Source organism: Ammospiza nelsoni, chromosome 2, assembly GCF_027579445.1.
Source record: "Ammospiza nelsoni isolate bAmmNel1 chromosome 2, bAmmNel1.pri, whole genome shotgun sequence".
Classification (NCBI taxonomy): domain Eukaryota; kingdom Metazoa; phylum Chordata; class Aves; order Passeriformes; family Passerellidae; genus Ammospiza; species Ammospiza nelsoni.
This window is the reverse complement of record NC_080634.1, coordinates 38658763-38679743: the sequence shown is the minus strand read 5'-3', so window position 1 is coordinate 38679743 and position 20981 is coordinate 38658763. Positions and strand designations below refer to the sequence as shown.

Below are 20981 nucleotides of genomic sequence, written 5' to 3'. Positions count from 1 at the left end.
CACCTGCACAGAAGCTCTTGGAACTGTATAGAGGAAAAAAAAGAGTTAGAGTCACACACATTCACAGTGCCCTCTGCTTAAGACCTGGCCTTTTCCAGGGCTTCCGTGACTGAAGGAGCCAGGAGAGCTGGGTAAGGGTGTGAAGCAGGTGCCAGGTGATAGGCTCCCAGCCAGGCCCTGGCTGGGACTGAAGGATAATGTGAAGGAGAGGCCATATTCCACACCTGGTAAGGACCTGTGGGATATCTATCCTTCAAAATCTGAGATGAAAGAAGCAGTCAAACTGGTAATCTGGTGGGAGAGAGACAGCAATAAAGGGAACACAGGTAATTAGGGGCACAGATGGAGTCATAGTAAGACTTTTCCTCTGTGCTCTAGCCACTTTATCAAAGTTAACTCAGGGGGGCAGGGGTGTGAGGAGGACATAGTGCAGGTTGGACATGGCAATGCAGTAGCACTGGGGGAGCCACATCATGTAGTGGCTGGGATTTGGGTCATTCAGCAGCTGATTTAAAAAAATAAAAAGAGATAACATTTTAAGCAGCAACTCAAAGAGGGGAGAACCAGCAGGGAGTGTCAAGCTGTGGAGCAGTGGCAGAGAAAGGCTGTTAATTCTTGAAAATGGATGCGCGAGCTAATCCTTCCCTGCAACTACAGCCTGGTAAATGGTCAGCAGCCTTTTAAACGCCAGATCAGCTCTGACTTAAATAGCATTTTGCTTTATTATTTATTTATTAATCCATTTTACTTTATTTATTTGTTTATTTGCTAAGAACAGCTTTAAATAAAGACATGATCTCTGCCTGGCACTGTGTTGTGATGTTTCCTTGGTGTTCCTTGTTGTTGCAGTAGGGCTGCAGGAATGTGTTGAGTTTGTCAGGGCTCAGGCTACCTCGGACCTTTCGCACCCACCCACGCCTGGCCACAACCCCACTCCCCGCGCCCTGAGCCGTCGTGCCCACCCCGGCGGAGGAACGGAGCGGAGCGGTGCCGTGCGGGATGGCTGGGGGTGAATGGAAGCAGGAGCCGGGTGTGCGGGGCTGAGCCGTGAAACGGGGGAGAGAGGGAGAGGAGAGGATTTGGGGAAATGCAGAGACACCGGAGGAGAAGGTGAAGCTTCGGCTGGCTTCCGAAGGGAAGGGTTAACCGAGGAAAGGTAAACGCGCTCTGCGGGCAGCAGGTAGTCAGCAGGGAGAGTGTTGCTGTGGGATTTGCGGGAGGGCGGGGAAGCGGAAGGGCTCGGAGGGCACCGAGCTTGTGGGCAGAATGTAGGCAAATGAAATGCCTGTCCGTAGGTCTGCAGATACGGTCCAGGGATGCTGGCTGAGGAAGCAGAGGGCTGGCAGGGAACCGCAGAGCCTCTGGGTCCAGAGAGCCCGGGATGCCCTAGGGCAGAGAGCCGGGCAGGAAGGGGTGGCTGCAGGTAACACCTGCCGTGGGGGGGAGCGGGGGCAGCCCGCGGGGACAGGAGCAGGGGACACATCCCGCCCGAGGGGCTGGCAGCTCGCTTTGCCCTTGGCGGGGGCACCTCTCCTCATCTCGCCGTGCCCAGCGTTGTCACCCTGCAGGCGAGGGAAGAGGCGAGGACTGGAGAGGGCAACCTGTCCTTCCTTCCCTCCTTTTTGCTTGATATTCCCGTCTCTGCGTGTGCATATTTGTGTAGAGGGCTGGTGGCTGCTCTTGCATCCCTTTCTCTCCCTTTGCCAGAGAGCAGCAGGCAGAGCCCAGGCTGGCATGCTGCTTGGTTTCCTGGAGGGATCTGTGCCACTTGGTGGCACTAAAAAGTTACGCTGAAGCTCGGTGCTCGCCCATACAAAAAGCCCCCTCGCCCCCCAGCCCGGTGCGGCAGCGGAGTGCCCGGGACCCCGGCACCTCGACCTGGACAGACAGCAAACTTCGGGGGGGGGCTGCTCGCAAAAGGTCGCCGGTACCGCAGGGGTAAACGCTTCCCTGCCACTCCGCTTTTTTTTTTTTTTTGGTTTTTTTTTTTTTTTTTGGTTTTTTTTTTTTTTTTTGTTTTTGTTTTTTTGTTTTTTTGTTTCCCCTGCCTTTGGATGATGCTGCTCTGAACCGATTACTGCTTTCTTACTTGCCAGAGCCTAGTGCCGGAGAGAGGTGTCGCTTTGTAGGGGGACCTTACAACCTTCAAAGCATCTGGGGAGATTTCCTCACAGGGCAGAACGCAGGGCTAGCTCACTATAAACATAGAGAGATTGCAAATGTGAGGAAGGGCGGAGGTGTTTAAGCAGGTGGGTCAGGCTGCAGCAAGTATTTAGGAAGACCAAGGCTGTGGTGGTAGAGAGCAAAGACCCATCTGTTGTTTCATCGTTTGTTTGTTTATTCCTCCTCCTCATGCCTTCCCCCTCCCTTAAATCCAGGCACCATTCACGCCTCTTGCAAATGAGATTTGGGCGATGCTGAGAGAACAGCGTGTTGCATGGCGTGTATGTGCATGCATTCGCGGGGGTAGGGTACTCGGTCCTCAGCAACTGCCTGTGATCAGAAGAAAATAGGATGTGCCCATAGCTGGAGGAGTGACAATGCTAGCCGAGTGGGGCTCACCTGCTGGTGATCTTTGCAGAGGCATTTGAGGATTATTCAGCTTCAGAAGGTCTGTGAGGAGTGCTATCTCTGCCGTGGCTGAAAATAGGAGGTGCCTACCCCTACCTGTCTTAAGTATTGCCACCAAAAGGACTATTTTGCCACCACTGTGGGAAGAAGCGCTTGCTGCCACTGACAAGGTAATGCTGTGGGTTGGGAGAGGGTATTTATGTGCCCTGGATTGTGGACAGAAGGAGGGACTCTTCCCCCCCTGCTTCCCTTCTTGCTTTTGCTTGGTGCCCTGGTTGATGGAGGACTAGCACAACTCCTGGGGCACCAACAAGCCAGCTGGTGGGGTACCTCTCTAGGGGCTGCAGGGGCATCACGGGGTCAGGGAGCTGGAGGGCAGCTGGCACTGATCCCTCCCGAGGAGCATGATTTGTGTGGGGCTGCAGGGACTGGGGCTACTGTCATACCTGGGCTCGGTGATGTGTGATACAGTCCCTCTGCTCACAAGTAGGGATTTGTCTTGCTAGGAAGGTGTAATGGAAACGGGGATGTATTTGTTTTCCAGAGACAGCCAGGCTTAGCTCAGCCATAGACTTTTCTGTGTGACCTTGGGACAAATCACTTGGCTCTGCTCAGCGAGTCCGGCCGGTACTTATTTAATAATAAAAGCTAATCCCCCCACGTGCAAAAATGATTCATTTTGGGTTGAAGTGATAGCACTAGCCGAGCATGCAGACAGAGACCTAAGCACCAGTGTGGATGCACACATGCATGTCTGTCTGTGTGCAGAGCCGCTTAGTTGTGGCAGTGCAGGTAGCTATGTTGGGAGTTATTCTCCTTCAGCAGTTTTCTCTAAGACCCAGATCTATGCATTTATTAGTAAAAAATGCGATCCTGCGTGCCAAATGTGACCACCGTGCCATTTTCTACCACCGGTTGATTTCTAGGTTGTTTTATGTTTGTCTCCCCCATCCTCAGACCCGCCTGGTGACCAGCGCGGGCGGCGGGCGGTGCTCAGCACCAGGGACAGCGCCCGCTCCTCGCTGCCCGCGGCCCGCCGGCAGCCCCGTCCCGCACCCTGGGGCCCCGCCACCCCCACAGCCCCACTCACATCCCATCTCTGCCCTGAGAAGCCATTCCCGGTGATGGGGAGGAGGTGACTGGGTGCAGGGAGAGCCAAGGCATTTCTTTCTCCTAGTCTTGACGACAAAGTAGGGGATCATCTCAAAAGTGGCAGAGAATCATCTTAAAAATACACAACTCTTAATCCGGAAAGGGAAAGATGTATAGAGGAGTTTACTGCCAGGCTCTTTAAATTCCCTATGACTCGTTTTTTTTGATTACCATATTCCTAAACATTTCTATCGCATGCTAATCTTTTGCGAATTCTCAAATACTTTGACTACATTTTAATATTTATGTAACACAATCACAGCATTAATCATTCTTTAAAATGTTCACAGAGTATTTTGGGGTCCCTATATGGCTTTTGTGTCATTTTATCTTCCTGCATAGTTATGACATTGCTGGCATAGTGGCATCCCACCATAACCACTCTTGTTGCAACTTGCTGGAAAATGTTTTCTGAAACTGCTATTGCCTTCTCCTGATCACCACCTCCATCCCATGCAGTTTTATTGATTGTTAAAATGTCAAGGGTTATAGATGAAAACACACCTGGTCTATTAGTTCCTGCACCACATGGTATAAGTGGGTTTTGGTAACAGCAGCAATACGTAGTACATTTGGCAAAATTACAGAGATCACTGCAAGTTTCCATGGGAAAATAAGAACCTACATATTAAAGCCAAAATTGTTTCAGCAACCTGAAAGTGTGTGTAAATGCAACATGGGGAAGAATTTACAGGCATTCCTAAGGATCTTGTTGATAATTAAAACATTCTCTGGTTATTAGCTATGAAGAAATGAGATCAACACTTCAGTCTGTCATTTCCAGTGGACGTTCTGACCAAATGGTGAAAATTCTCCTTTGTTGCTTAGAATTTTCATATTTCTAAGTGGAATTATGGAAAACTGCTTTGTAGTCTCTCCTTTTGTATAAAGTCCGGTTTTATTTTTTGTTTGTTTTTTTTTTTTTTTTTTTTTTTTTTTGGTTTTTTTTTTTTTTTCCCTCAAAGATCTTGATCTAATGTCCACTGGAATTTGCAGAACTGATAATATAATGAAAAATGTTGGCTTGGTGTTGGGTTTTTTGTTTGGTTTGTTTTGTTTGTGCACAGAAAAAAAGAAACCACAGTAGGAATCTCAGAACAGGGTGCTCATATTTTAATATTTTCAAATAAATTTGAGTGCGTCAGGTTTTGTGTGACCAAAGTGCATTACCTCTGACGAATGGGTAGGGGGGACCTCCTTTTGCAAAATGAGCCTCTCCAGAACATTGGGAGATAGATTCCCAGAATAGTTTGAATGCAATGCTTGGAGTTTGAAATGCCATAGCAAAACTCAGCAAAGCTTTGAGTCCTCGGTGTACTTTCTCCTAATATTGGTCCAAATCAAGATGAGCTGAGAGGTTGCTCTCTTTATGTAACTGTTTCTAAGGCTGTTCCATATTTTGCTACTGTAAGATCTTTACTGTGAGAGAAGTGACATGACTGACTCTGAACAAGAAATTCAGTTGCTGCTTGCTATGGTTTTGTCTTCTCTGATGACAAAACATAGGTTGATTACTTGGGATATACTGATTTGATCCATATCAACATGTATTATCTAATTTGTGATGGATTTAAATTAATTGTGGTAGGTATAGTAAATGAACACCTGGAAAACATTTGATCAGCAAGTACAATGGCTTAAAGTTATACAAACATAACATATAAGTAAATTTTGTCACTACAAGTGAATGGATTTTAAGGATGCTAGTTTTTGTGATTTTTCTGATCCTAAAAATCCTTTAAGGAGAACCTTAAACTTTAGATAAGTCTTTACAGACATTTGACCAATAATATTCTTCTTCTGAGAAGCACAGAACATATTCCTAAGTGCTTTCCTGGACTGGGCCATGAGTTCTATTAGAACACTGTTTTTTTAATTAAGTAATCTGATGTTTTATTTTATTATTTAAATCTGCCTTAAGATTCAGAAACAGTGAACAAGCCTGCTGTAAACTTACGAAAGTGTAACAAACAAGAAACCCAAAGAGAAGCGTTGTTACTTCTCCCTTTTAAATTTTTTTTTTCCCCCCCATGATACAGATGAGAGTAAATAAAACAATTTCCCTGGGCCGGGTGGATGTTTTGCCCGTGCGGGGCCGTGGCGCCAAGATTGCCGAGCGCAGGTGCCTCGCTGCGGGCTCGCTAGTGGGCGCTGCTATAATAATGTAAGCCCCGGAGGAAAGGGGGTCACCCTGCAGCTTTGAGCACACTCACACCTGCGGGAGGAGAAGCCCTTAACAACAGCCAGATGCATCCCTTGTATAAAGTCTCAGCCACAAATATAGTGGAAAATCAGCCCTTTGTGAACCGCTGCTCACAGTCTGTTTTTTTATCAAGTTGTTTAATAATGCCCTTAGATATTAGAGTGCATTTTGTTTCTTTTGGTCTCTACAGACTGCAAGTACTGATGGACATGCATTTGAGATTGGTATAATTTTGAAAGATTTATATATTTTTAATAACAAAAGATTAGTGTGATGTTTCATGGAATATTACAGATGCTCATTTTCTACTCGGTTAAACCTCAACATGAAGTAGCTGGAACTCTGCCCTAAGGGAACAGCTGAGAATTTCTTCTGACAGAGTCTGGCATGAAGTTTGGATTGCCAGGGAGAACAGAGGTCACAGGAACATGTTGAGTGCTTCATCAGATCTGTGTCTTCAGTCATCTGGGTAGTACGTAAACTTTTGTCTGAGGCAAGACTGAACAAAGGACTCATAGGCGGTGTTATTTTTCTGTCCTACTTCTTCTGCAATTGCTCCAAGCCTCAGGTTAGTGGAGCAAAAGACTGAGACCAAAGTGTCCTCTATTGTTAAAGCATGTGACTTCAGGATAAGTTTATAGTTAAATCCATAGCAGAAATAAGCAAGAAACATTGACACGCCAGTAATTAAGTACCTGATTCCATTTCACTTATGGTTCTGTCAATTTGGGATAAGTACATTGATGATGAAGAAATTGAACAGTGTGAAAAATAAATGTGATCATAAGTGCTGTGAATGTTGCCCATCAATGAAAACAAAACAGATAAATTGTTAAATGGGAAGCAATTCCCATTACTTTGTGCATGCACTCAGGAGTTCACTGTCTTTGAAACTGCTGATAAGTCTGTTCTCAACCTGAGGGCTATGGCATGTCAAATTCCCTTTAGGATTATCTCTAACAAATTAAACAAGAGTTATATTTAAGCTTATGAAATTTTACTTAATTTTGTTTTAGTACTCATCCTGGTTGTAATAATAAGCTGCCTGTAGTAAGAGAGAATTGTAATCAAAACATGAAGGGACTTGTATGTGATTCTTTTGGGAGAGAAGCACAGTGAAATTGTATATTTGAATAGTTCCCTTGGCCATCTTCTCTTCAGGAAGACTTTCTCCAGGAAATATTATTAGTGTGCTTAGTCTACCAGCTCTCTGCTCAACCATTTTGCCTGAAATAGGATTTGTTACCTGATTATTCTCAGGATATCTTCTCATGCATGGCCAGCTCATCATCCATCTGTGCCCATCAGAAGGATGACAGGCAATAAACACAAATTGAAACACTGGAAATTCTGTTTAAATATATATAAAAATAATCTTTTTTTACTGTGACTGTGGTCAAACAGGTTGCCCAAAAATGTTTCTGTCTCTCCATACCCTCAGAGATATGGACATGAAGCTAAGAAATGTGTTTTAATTGAACTTACAGTAAGCAGAGGCAATGGACCACATAACTTCCTGAACTGGTTGAGGCTTTCCACTCAACCATTCTGTTCTTAAGTTTATGAGTGCAAGACCAGAGAACAAGATCTCTATTACGCAACACAAATACATTGAAATATTTGTCAATATATATTCCAAGTTGTTTCACTACATTGTGAAAATATTGACTTCAAGTGCTTTGGATGTGAATACTAAGCCCAATATATAAAACAGAAGGAGTGTTCTCAGTGTAATTAGGGAAGTTTTAAGTCCCAAGTAAATTGACCTTAGCTTTAATCTAGTGAAGAAAGTTTATTAATTGTGGAGCAGCCACAGCCTGCATCTGGCCCCTTCTTTCCCCTTGGATGCCATGGAGGGGAAAGGTTTTATTTTTCTCAGAAATAGTAATCCCCCAGCTATGACATATTCTAATATTGTGACATATTCTAATATTGTGGAACCAGAAATATGAAGGAGCCCTTCAGCTTTGTCTCACTCTTTACCCTGTAATTTTGTACTGATAGACAAAGCAGAGAACTATAAGCAGAGAAGAGCAAACAGCTGTTCTTTGGAGGGAAGAAGATAAAAATGGCCTTCCTTCCCTCTCTTTCTCATATATCCTGTATGGAAATTTTTAATCCATAAACACAAGACCAAAAAAATTTGGTGAATATGAGTAGCAGCATTAAAATGGTGCATTAGATTTTTTTGTACCACAAGCTCACCCCAAGCCCCTGAACTCTCTCTGTTTGCACATCTGCAGATTCAAAGGCAGATGGGTTATAAAAAGACATCTAATTGTATATCCAGTTACAGTCTGCAGCAGAGCTGGCACTTGTCTATATGTACTTGTGTTCTGGATACGTAGCCTTAATTTGAGAAGTTCAGAAAAATAACACATTCAATTAATTAAAGGTATAGGAGTTTAAGAGCTCTGATCTTGTACAAGGATATCCCCTGTAGTTCATCCTTTTGACTGTTTCAAATTATATGGTACCAACTTCAGAGTGATGGAATAAATAATTGCAAGACATAAGCAATAGTGAAAGTCTGTAATTAGGGACTAATTAACCTGAACGGAATTGCTGTTATTCCTTAGTGGCAAAGGGTTGCAGTATTGATAAGCCAACTCTTCACAGAATAAAAAAACCCAAACCTTCTTGAAGTGTTTTACAGTTGTCTGAAACTTCTTTTATTATTGTCACTTTATATTTCTAAAAGTAATATTACATGAACTTATTAATATTCCAATTAGCATTTAAATATTGTATTAATTGTTTCCTCTTTCTAAGAATTTGTGTTTTATTTGGGAATACTCACTAAAACTCACTCACTCCTCTGTGAAAATAATCTATAATTTATACATCTTGGTAAAATAATAGAGAAAGCCTAACATCAAGCAGAAGAATATTTTTATATTTGTATGTCTCATCTTCAGAATCAGGAAGAGTTTCACTGTGTCACTATACAGTGAATGAACTAGCTGTGAGGAGTAAATTCAAGATTAAAATCCTGTGAGATTTTCAACTCAAAGAAACAGAGGTAGATTTTCAATTGTGATGGTTTCTCTTACTTTACAATATGTAGGACCTATTAGAGTCGTTAATGGATTAGAAGTGATTGGTGGTGTCTGAAATGTATGAAATTTGAATTTTTTTAATTGCATCTAAATATTTATGTCAATAAAACTGAGACTGGGGTCTTCCCCAGAATTTTGCAGTTGTTTTGTTAAAAATTAAATTGGGCATATTGGTTCCCTATGTAGCTCAGCATCTTAGATATAAAAGTGCACTTACCTTTCTGTACTACCAATGTATTCACTGGCAGGTGAGATGGTATTTATGTGCTCAGGGATCAAGACCTGGCAAACAACTGTTTAAGCACTATATTTAAAACTGGAAACCTTCTGCTGTAAATCCACTGCCAGGTGCAGAGCATTCTCAAATATATTTTCTAGTTCCACAGGTTAACCACAGCCCAAGATGTGAAGTGTTTGCTGATTTATTTATTTATTTATCCTTCAGCAACAGTGAAGATGAGTGCAGATTGCATTTCAGTCTATAGGTAAATGTAGCTGATCAAATATTTTTTAGGATTAGTGCATCTATACAGTGTTTGTGTTGACTTCTTGATACCAGTGGAGTCTGTAGGGTTATGTACAGTATAAGGATTTTTCAAATTGCTTTTTGATGATTTTTGAAGTAAGGATGTAAAAAGGTGAAAATAATTTCATTGCTTTGCTGGTTTAGAATTATTGTTTCTTTGCTTAAAACAAATATAAATGTTAATAATAAAACCAGTTTTCTTAATCTTGCTTAAAAGCCAACTTATTTTGTGTTGTATTTTGAAAACTAAAAACAGATTTATACATTCTGCATTCCTTAGAATAACAGCTTTGTGTGTCAACAGCAATTTCCTAGTGCTGGAATGGATAATAGAGTGCAGTCCAGGGTACATTAGTGTGACATATGTATATTAGAGATATAGAAAATGTCTGAAATTAAAGGGAGTTGTTTTCTAAAACATGTATTAGAAATAGCAGCACAACTTTCTGCTGTAGAACTAAATACTTGCCAGTCTTTTGTGCATTTGAAAACATTTCCCCAAAGAATTTTTAAATGTGATTGTCCAAAAGAAAGAAGTTGATTTAAACCGGCAGAAGTACAAGCCTAAGATTGTAAAACACTCAAGTGAGATAAAGTTTTCCAGCTTGAAAATGATGAAAGGAAGCATATGCAGTAGACAATGTATAACAGGCATTGATCACTGTAGAAATAGGTGCAATTTTAGAAAAGATTGTAAGATTTTGTATCTTAATATATATGATATATTTTGCTGATTTTATAAATAATTTTAAATCTTTCTTTGTTTATTAATTTTTGAAGGGTATGAGGATTATGACCTCATGTGCAGCTCTGCATAGCTGTCCACTTGGAGATGATGGTGACTCCTTAGAGAACAGATGCCAACTCCTGGTTAACAATCAGTATAGTGTTCTTCTCCAGAAGATTTGATAACTGCTTTTCACCAGCTGTCCAACTTTTTTCCATCATGTTGTCTCTACCAGCCTAAAATTTCCTAAAATGGTCCTTTTGCTGTTCCTTGCAATCCTGCTATTGAAGGAAGATGTCTGCGGGAACTTTGGGCTTTTGGTTTCAGCACAGGCAAATGAGAGAAGAGTGGTTGCACACATGCCTGGTGATATTATCATTGGAGCTCTATTCTCTGTCCATCACCAACCAACTGTTGACAAAGTTCATGAGAGGAAATGTGGAGAGGTAAGAGAGCAGTATGGTATTCAGAGAGTGGAGGCAATGCTACATACCCTTGACAGAATTAATTTGGACCCCACACTGTTGCCAAATATAACACTGGGATGTGAAATAAGGGACTCCTGCTGGCATTCTGCTGTGGCTCTGGAGCAGAGCATTGAGTTTATAAGGGACTCTCTCATTTCTTCGGAAGAAGAGGAAGGGATGGTGCGATGTGTGGATGGATCATCATCGTCTTTCCGCTCCAAGAAACCCATTGTTGGTGTCATTGGGCCTGGCTCCAGCTCCGTTGCTATCCAGGTCCAGAACTTGCTGCAGCTTTTCAATATACCTCAGATTGCTTATTCTGCCACAAGCATGGACCTAAGTGACAAAACTCTGTTCAAGTATTTTATGAGAGTGGTGCCCTCTGATGCACAGCAAGCAAAGGCCATGGTGGACATTGTCAAACGCTATAACTGGACCTACGTTTCTGCTGTACACACCGAAGGTAAGAGGTAGCTTTTTACCATATAAAAATGCCTTTGAAATACTCTGATGTGGTCTAATTGATGGGTGATGATAGTTTGATGTTGTTGGATTTTTGCCAGTCAGCTCTCAACAGTATAGACTTTTACTTTACTTAATAATAACTTTATACTCTCTCTGGGTCTGAAATAGCATCATGTTGTTAACGGCTGAAACACACGGGATGGTGTGTGCTCTAGGGCCACTCATTGGTAAAAGCACTTGATCTGAACTCTCCAAATTTAATTCAATTTAGATCACATTTATTTATTTTTCTTTATCTGCTAATATGTAGAATACTAATTATGACTATTTTAGAATCAATGGATAGAGAGAAAGCAACTGGTCTTCTTAGTGCAGATGAGAGCTAAATCATCATTTGAAACTGTAGCTGAGTCAGAATGTGTTCCTGCTTAATGTCTGAGCCAGAGTGGCACAGGTACTTAAAAACATGCAATTCTGACTAATATTTGCATGCAAGTTGTTCCAGCTCCTCAATATATACATATATTTTTTTATCCTTTTAACAGTACTCCATGGAGTATTGCACCACTTCTTCCTCTGTCTATGGGCATTGGTTTTGGGACAGAGCAAGGGAAGTTTCCTTGAACTCCCTCACACATTTATGAGCCATCAGGTGTCCAGAAAATCAGAATTGTCTGTTAAATTGCTTTCCTCTTTTTACTTATGTGAAATAGAGCTTAAGCCTTTTACCCAGCATTCAGAAGAGTATGTGATTAAAGGGAAATGTAATGGAAAAGTGCACTTGATTTCATTATTCCTTGTACTGATAGAATTGAGTTCATCTTGCTAGAAGTGACTAGAATTTGATACTGTTTTAAGAGCAAGTTTCGTCTGGCCTTGCCTAATGACACCACCATTTAAGGGGTTTTATGGAATTAAGTTCTGTGATGAATTTTAAGAGTTCACCACATTGCCTCTGTTCAAATAGACAGATGCTGAATGGCAGGCTCAGAATATAAACTGAGAATGAAAAATGTTAAGAGATTGAGTAGTGGTGGTGACGTTGCTGAACAGTGGCAGATGCTGCTGGCTTTATTATAACCAATAGAGCGCAGATTGTCCTTCCCACACACTGAGTATGTTTCTCTGGCAGGCTTTATACTATTCAGAGCCCCTTCTGAGGAGATGCTGGTCCAATGGTATAATGTCGAGATGTCTTTCCTCCTACAGATATGCAGAGAACTTATTCTGCAGTTTAAAAAAAAAAAAAAAGTTCAAATTTGCATGTGGATTGTTGCAACCGTTTTCATCATGACAGTGAGAGCTGGAAAATAGCTGAACATTTTTTTGTATGGGGATGCATAAATACAGTAACAGTTTAATCTAAAACTTCAGTGTTCAAAACAGTGTATAAGTCACTCTACATGACATCGTGTAGTCAGGGTATTCTGTACCAGCTGATGCCTTTGGCATGGTTAGGTGTGCAGCCTATCCTTCACAAACATGTATGAATAGCATCATGGTCAAAAATAATGCTACTAACAATAGCATAAGATGTTATATTCCGAATACTTTTGATGACTCATCTAGTTTTTATAATGAACAACTTTGACACCTCTCCTTATTGAGATGGGATGGTTTTATATTCAGAGTGGGAATAGTCATGCTTATATCTAAATCTGATTCTTCACAGTGAAAATATGTCCTTTTTCCACTTTCTGAGGACACTCTTTGGAGCAGATGGTAGCATATGGCACGTTAATCTTACAGCAGAGGAACTTTGTACTCCACCCTGGAAAGAAGAGAATAGGGACACCAGGGCTGGAGTGGGACATAGATGCTGTGGGCAAGATGAGAAGTAAATGAGAGAAGACCTGAATGTGAAGAAGGAGAAAAACAAAATTATATATATAGCACAACTTATACCTGCTTCTGCCATTATTAAAGTGGATATGCTAGGTGGAGCATTGTTAAAACCTGACACCTCATTCATAGCGTATTTACGGCAATATAATTTTGGACTTCAGTGAAAGAACATGAAACTTGGGTGAATCTTATGATCCTATCATCTAGTCGCACAATCTGATAAGGATGATGAATAGACTCTCCAGGTAAATGGAGATGAATAGACTCTCCAGGTAAAACATCAAAAGTTTTATTACAATAAAACCGATGGTATTTATGATAGAATAAAAAAAATACTAGCTGATCAAGATACTTCTTTGACATGTGGCAATGTATGATCTTCAGGGCACTTTCTAAGGACTGTGGCACATGTTATCCCTTGTATTATTTTTAAACTACCTTTGAAAACCCCTACACATTAATGATAAAGAAAAGGAAGTGAGTAAATAAGCAAAAGAGAGATTATTTATTTATTTATGTTGTAATTATTTTTCATTTTACTGTGGCATCTTGTAACTTATAACATTCTAAATATGCCACTCAACTCAGTGTCCTACATTCACAGGTATTATTTCAAACAGAAAAAAATTTTGAATCCTTCTCCTTGAGATTTTTACTGATATAGGATCCCAGAAGATCCCATAGAAGGTAGTCCTGCTTTTCACACATAGAAGATAGTTCTGACCAGCTACATTCATTATCTTTAACTAATTTTCATTCATTAATTTGCTTATTAACCAGATTCTTCTGATCTTTATGATCATTCTGATCAATATGATCTTTGGCTTCTGTGAATGATTTCCATGCAGAGGGTGGATCCTCTCCTCCAAAGCTGGATGGAGAACAAGAAAGAGACATGAAAAACCTATTAGTTTCATTCCTTTGCTAGTCTCATCAGCAAATAAATTTATAGGTCTCTTTTGGGTCTATTGTAAGAAAAGCCTGGCATACATCAACAATTACATAGTAAAAAGCTTTTGGTTTGAATCTTTCCTTATGAACTTACTAATTATCTTTGTCTGCAATGGATTAATGTTTTGGAAGGTTGATCTGAAATTGTGTTGTTAAATCCTTACTTAAGACTTACAGATTTAAAATACACAAAAAAAGTTAATTCTTGTAAACTTAACTCCTTTTACATTTAGCATTAAAATTTAAACTAGGTGATGTCTCCAGGTTTACAAGCAACCTCTAAAAGTAAATTTTTTTCCTAAAAATGGGAAGGCAGGAAGGACAGCTGTCAGCGTAGCTCCTGTAATTTTGAGAAGGAAGGTTCTTCAATCCCTTCAACAGAAAATGTGAGCAACAAATGAATGACATTTCTCATTAGAAAAAAGTCATATTTCTGTAGTGTATTTTACAAAGGCCAATCAGAAATCTTTGCAAGTCTTAGTCTTGGGTTGTAACTCTGTCTTTCTTGGCTCTGTCAGGAATCATTATCATCACCTTTCCCCTCTCTCCAACTCTTCCTCACATTATCACTTGTGGCATTCTACTCTGAACCAACCTGGCTTTAAAATAAAATTTTTCATGCACAATGAGGGCTGTTTTCCAAAAAGCCATATAAATTCTGAGGTTCAATCCACACTGTGGCCCCACCAGCAGACAAGTTAGTTGTGCATGGCAGGGAACTAGGAATAAACAGGAATGAGGCAAACTGGGATATGAAACTCCTTCTACTAAGGACCTATCACTCAAAGCCTGAAGCAATTATCTCAAAATTTATGGGTTACTACAACAGGCATGCAAGGGTGTGCTGGAGTTCCTACTGTTCCAACTCTTTCAGCTGATGTTACAGATCTTTTTTTCCACTTCTGTGGTAGGAGCATAGGTCAAACAAATTTTCCTTAAAATTAAACCAACATTCACTTCTTAAACCCACTTCACAGACAGACAGCAAGTCAATAATGCAACCAAGAACTGTGTCTGTGCTTCTGCGTGAGGAAAAGTAGTACAGCAGAGAGAAGACCCCTAATTTAGTCTCGCAATCTTGCAAGAATGTTTGAGATCCTTTTTTGTTGCCCACCTCTGTGGAAAGTAATGCTCACAGGAAAGTGTAGAGAGGAAATTTGCATGTGTGGTTTTGGGTGGTGATGGTTGGCAGGTGGGCTGTGCAGCTCATGGACCATGGGGATTTTTCTCAGCCTTTTCTTGCTTAACTACTTGACACCACAGTTAATCGAAAATGGTGGGAGAAATCTGGAAGAGGCTGGCTGGCTTCCAAAAGAGACAGAGTTGCCTGTTTACCTCATTTCCCGTATGAAAGCATTCCCTGATCTTTTTGAAAGATCAAAGAAAAATATGTGAAATTTTCTCTTCTCCAGTCACTGAAGTCTGAAAGCCAGTTTGAACTCAGTACCCTCCTGTTAAGCAGACTGACATTTGGATCAGGCCTTCCTAGTCAGGGGCAAGATCAATCCCTGAGAATCTCTGCTTAAAATTTGCCTGGAATGAAATGAATTAATAACTAGAAAGGCAATTTTCATTGCCATTGGAAACCATTTATTTTGCTGCACTGAATGGGGTGAAGAGGTGATGTATGCTGGAAAAATAGAACTGTACAGGGGTACAATTGAAACACAATAAGCCAAATATATTGGGGGTGGAAAGGGAGGCATTTATTCTGCTTATGTAAAAGGTGTAATTTGCTTTTGAAGGCAGTCTTAAGAAATAAGACAGTTTGTTGACATTTTCTTCAGGCAGCTCTGCAGGTAAACATTGAATGAAACTCATCGTCAAAGTCCTCTGTGTTGAACTTCACTTTCCTCCATTTAAACTAATCATAAGTGCATATAAAGAGGTGGTTCACATTCATTTTCTTGGGATGTAATCTGGCAAGCGTAACGAAAGCAGACTGCTTTTTCCCTGCACATAAAGGTTATTTCACACAGTTCCTTTCATTTTTGTTCAAATGTATCTGGTTAAAAGACTTTTTTTGCCCCCATCCTTTGCTCCCAAAGAAAAAGCTAAATCAAAATTAGTCATAGTCTGTGAGACTAGGAAGAAGAAATGAATGAAAGAACTGCAACAAGTTGATGTTAAACCAGTTGCCTGGAACAAACTGTATTTGCATGAAGTCTTTACTTTAGACTCTAGATTTGTATCCTTTAGAGACAACAATTGTATCATGGTCAAAAATATTATTTGCTTTTCACAAAGTAATACAATTGAAATTTGGGTTAATTTTAGTTGAAGCAGAGGTGAATTTTTTTCATGCTTTATATGCAGAAAAAACCCCATGTTGAAATAATATACCAAGAATGTCTATGCTAGTCCATGAAAATATTTTTATTTGCAGACAAAATCTATTTCTAAAAATCCATTTCTGAAAATTGAAGAATTTCCTGTCTAAAGACTGGAGAGTATTCTATTCCAGCAACATTTAATTTTTGCTATTGGATAAAAATAATTATGTGTTTGAAGTTTTCTGAAATTATTTTTAAACTGTTTCAAACATAAATTTTTAAGATCAGAATTATCACAATTTGATATTCTCCTAATCATATTAATCTTCTATCAAAACTGAAAAATATCTCTCATCTGAAAGAAAATATGGGGAAAAATACTCAGTTCAAGTTCCAGTCCTATCCTGTTGCTTGCCCATTCTTATTGAATATTGGCATCTGTAAGAGGTAGCTGTTTCCTTGCCTAATTTCAAATATTGATCACAGTATCTCAATTGTGAAAAGTGAGCAAATGCTCTCTGCCAGCTGGGAATACTGAGACAGAAATGTGAAGCAACATTGAGTTAATGTTTGTCTTGCTCTGCAGTGAGTGACTGCCCAGACAACATTTTAACACTGCTCAGGCCAGACACACCTGCTGTGAAGGATCTTGGCTTACAGAAAAATATAAAGTGAGGGGTATACTCAGCATTCTGTGAGTGTAATGGGGATGAAAATTATTAGGGAAAATACCACGAGACTGCAAAAGGAATAGGAGCAAGGAGATGTGCTATTCTAAATCTTAAAAAGAAAATTAATTTTTAAATGAATGGTAGAAGGTGGACTTAGCTAAGAGCAGGTCATTCAGGTTTAGGGACTAAGTGTTTTCCAGCCACTTAGACTCTATAACAACTCAGTGAAAGTTTCAGTGTCATGAAACTTGCCTTCACTGAGAGGAAAACAATGGGAGTCCATCAGCCTCCAGCTTCATCTTCCCTTTTTGCACTGCTCAAGGCCTGGAAATAGCCCAGTTACTGTCCCCATGCCCAGGCTGCACCTCCTCATCAGAGAAGGATCTATAAAATTGATGAGATTCAGAGATCTGTCAGAAAACAAAGTTTCACCACACAGTGCTTACTGGGTCAGAGCAGTTTTATCAAAGATGGTTCTTCTAATCTGTGTTATCAGATGCTTAAAGGTAGTGGCAGTGATTCCTTTTCTGCATCCCTCATTGATATTTTGTCTTTGAGATAAAAAGTACATGCTATAGACCTGTTTGGAAAGCAGATATTCCATGCAATTAAAAAAAATATATTTCCTGAAATGATTTTTGTCCCAAGTCATAATTCAAAGCTAAAATAGCAACATGTTTTTGGTGAATAAAAGCTCTGAAAAAAATAGAATTTGGCTAAAATAACTGTTTGATGGGTTTATATTAAGAGTTGATAAAAGATAACTTGATAAATCAAATGAGATCTTTGTTCTAAACTGTGTTCACTTTTAATTGCTTTTCACAGATATTAGTGTTCCTTAACAGTTTTGGCAAAAAATGTTTTATTCAAGAAAGAGCTGGAAGTTTGCCTTATATCCCATTTTATTTAACATGTCTTGTATTACCAATCTGGTACACAACTTAAATATTTTTGGATATATTGAAATGTATCCAAAATTAATTCAATAGTTAAGGAGAAGATGGTAAAAAAGGTCCCATTATTCACTATTTGAAAACATTTGTGGTACTTCAGAATCTGTATTCCTTATTCTTTTCAACTGTATATTTTTCTTTTTTCATGTATGTTACCTAGTGGCAGGAAATTTAAATCATTACATTGTTAAGTAATTTTTCATAGATTTTAAGGTCAAAACTAAATTTTGATATATAAATAAACCCCAAACCACCAAACCCAAAAACTCCCAAAGCATTAGTTCATATTTGTTGAAATAGATTCTTGAGAACAGAGATTAAATTATTAAGAATTGAGGGGTGATCAGAAATAGATTATTGAGAATTCAGGGGTGATCAGAACACTCTTGAAATGGTACCCAGGAACAAGGGGAGAAAAGAGAAAAATAGTCATCCAGCACCATTAGAAGGACTAGGATTAGAACACACTTTTCAGAGTGCTAGTTTTGGACCACAGGTAGGAAAAGACTTCGCAAGAAACTAGGATTTAATTTCCTACAGAAACAAGGAAAAAAGAGGATGTTCTGCACTTGTCAGTATCTTTATGCATCGAAACCATATTCTAGGGAGCTTAATATTGCAGGAATTAAACCAGTGAAGCTTCAAAATGTGAAAATTTCTGTGCATTTAACAAGCAGAATAGATATTTACATTGTCCATACATGAAGAACATTTCCTGTGCCTATAAAAGCTAATTTGTGATTTTTTCAAAAGCTAATAAAAGGTAAAGGGCTTGTGCTGGATCTTTTAAACTTTTCCGCCTTTCCTAAGGCAGTTCTGACTAGCCGATCCTTGAATCATGCAGTAGACAGTCATCTTGGAGGGGAGCCAAAAATTATAGATTTACTTTAATTTAGTTTGAAAGCCACTGGAGAGAGAATAATGTTGCATCCATCTTACTAAAATCTGATTGCAGGCTCATGATACGAAGGCAGCCCATGCTGTAATGCATGGTGTTTATATTATTATATTGTATGTGTATACATTAAAGGAGTGATTGGGAAGGTTATTAACAGAACAGTTGCCATCTACCTTGGCAACTGAATTTGCAGACAATATTCCTCATAAATCACTGCCTTGTTTCTAAATGAACATAATGTAACTCATAATTCTCAATATACTGACTGGGAAAGAATGTATATAAGATTTCCTTTAGCTGAGGGGTTTGATTTTTCTTTCTGGAAGTCTGACAACATTTATGGCTGGCCAGATACATGGTCCAGGTGATATATGTGAAGCCTCCATATAAAATCAATTACATTGCCAAAGGGCAAGCAAACAATGTATGGGGAATGGTTTTTCTCAAAGTGTAACATAAAATTGAAGAATTGCAAAGATAATATCTGGGGAGGATGGTAAACCATCACACTGAATGAGTCCCATGGCCAAAATCCAACCTAACTGTTGAGAACAGTGGAAGTATGAGGAAAATTCCTCCGCAGACTGTTCCTCAGTCTGTTGTGATCTAGTCAGATGCCTCCTATTTGTCTTTAGCTAGGATTACATGGTTTTTTGTATCTTTTCTTCTTGAGACAGATTTCTTCTTACTTTCTACGGGGGGCAGGAGGAAGAATAAAGGAAGTACTGCCAAAAGAAAGCTGCAAAATAGTAGTGAGGGGACTGTGATAAGGATCTAGGAAATTTCAGTGAAGATAGCTACAGCAGACAATTCAGTTGTCCAAGACTGAGATTCTGGAGTGCATAAGGCGAACATATATAAACTATGGTTGATCACACATGGCTGAATCACAGAACATGTTCACCCCTCCCTGGTTTGAATTTCTAGAAATCTGTTCTCCATATCTTATTTCTGCTGTGTAGGATAGGTAATGAAATGACAGCTAGTTATTAGTAGTTATCACTTAGGCTAAAACATATTGTTTGTGAAACTACACACAGAGCATCTTCACCTCAGACCTCATGTAGAGACAGAGTTGATTTCACTATCAGGTAGTCTGTTCAGACTGTGAATTACTCACCCTTCAAGTGAAATAACCAGCTGTTTTCTCAACCGATAGCCCTTCATTATGATAAGTTCTTCTCAGGCAAAGCTTGTCTTCCCAGGCATTATTCTAATCTTTATTTTGGTGAAACCAAAGTACTCTAGCTCTCCTGTCAGTTCTGTAAATTGGCTTTTCCAGATGCTGAGTTTTTCTTATAGTCCTTGTATAAATCTTTCTAATTTTGTCAAATTCATTTTTAAGAACATATACCCTTTCTCTCAGGGAAATTGGTATTCTATTTCCTTCAACTTGAAGCCAGGCATGACTTCAGCATACAGAGTGATATTTCTTACCTTATTAGCAAACCAATACAGTGATGGCCTGTAAATATATACTATATACTGTTGATTTTTCTCTTTACAGTCATCTTCCTCCCTCTTGTCATAGCTTCTGCTTATCTGACTTACTATCTCACCATTCTCAAGGTTCAGTGGGTTTTTTTAAACCCACTCTTTCTTTTCTGATTGCATTAATTCTTTACTGTTACCCCTGGTTAGATTTGATTTTTTTGCTCTTATCCTTCCCTGGTCAAAATCAGATTACTGATCAACTTTAGGTACATAGTTTCATAAATATGATAGGATGCACTGATTTGGAAATTTTGTGAAACTTTTAGTTCATGTGACCCTGACTATCAATCAATGCATACTGACCCCTGGATAAAATAAAGGCCATCAAAATTACACATTATTTTTAAAGTTATTTCACCTAGAGAATCCAGACTTAGTCCAAATGAATTCTAAAGTCCAGGTTTAAACTCCATATTTTCCTTTTAAAATATATGATTCTAAGTAGATATATTTTTCAACAAGTCTACATTCTTAAAGCTTAATGTATTACAGTGGTTAAATTTGCAGATTTGGCATTTAGTGAAAAACAGGACATTTTTTCACATGCAAGCAAAGCATTGAAGGTGAAAGATAAACTGAAAATCTTCCTCTATTTTACCTTCAACAAGCTTCATACCCAGCTTCAGTCTCAATTACTTAGGATTGGATTCTTGGACACATTATGTGTTGCACTTGAAGAATTCAACACCATCAGGTTGCTTCAAATATGGTTTTTGTAAGCAAGAG

At 39.5% G+C, this 20981-nt stretch overlaps 1 protein-coding gene across 3 annotated transcripts in view; it reads left to right on the top strand.

Annotated features, from left to right (window-relative positions):
- Positions 1–1096: 1096 nt before the first annotated feature.
- GRM5 (glutamate metabotropic receptor 5) overlaps positions 1097–20981 on the top strand; it is a 240770-nt gene continuing 220885 nt past the window's right edge. For 2 of the 3 annotated variants that reach the window (XM_059493282.1, XM_059493280.1), the window contains exons 1-3: positions 1097–1156; positions 2582–2741; positions 10292–11168. In XM_059493282.1, the coding sequence (XP_059349265.1) occupies positions 10490–11168 (679 nt within the window). In that variant the 5' untranslated portion in view covers positions 1097–1156; positions 2582–2741; positions 10292–10489. The remainder of the gene's footprint in view (positions 1157–2581; positions 2742–10291; positions 11169–20981) is intronic. The other variant, XM_059493281.1, reaches the window with a different exon arrangement.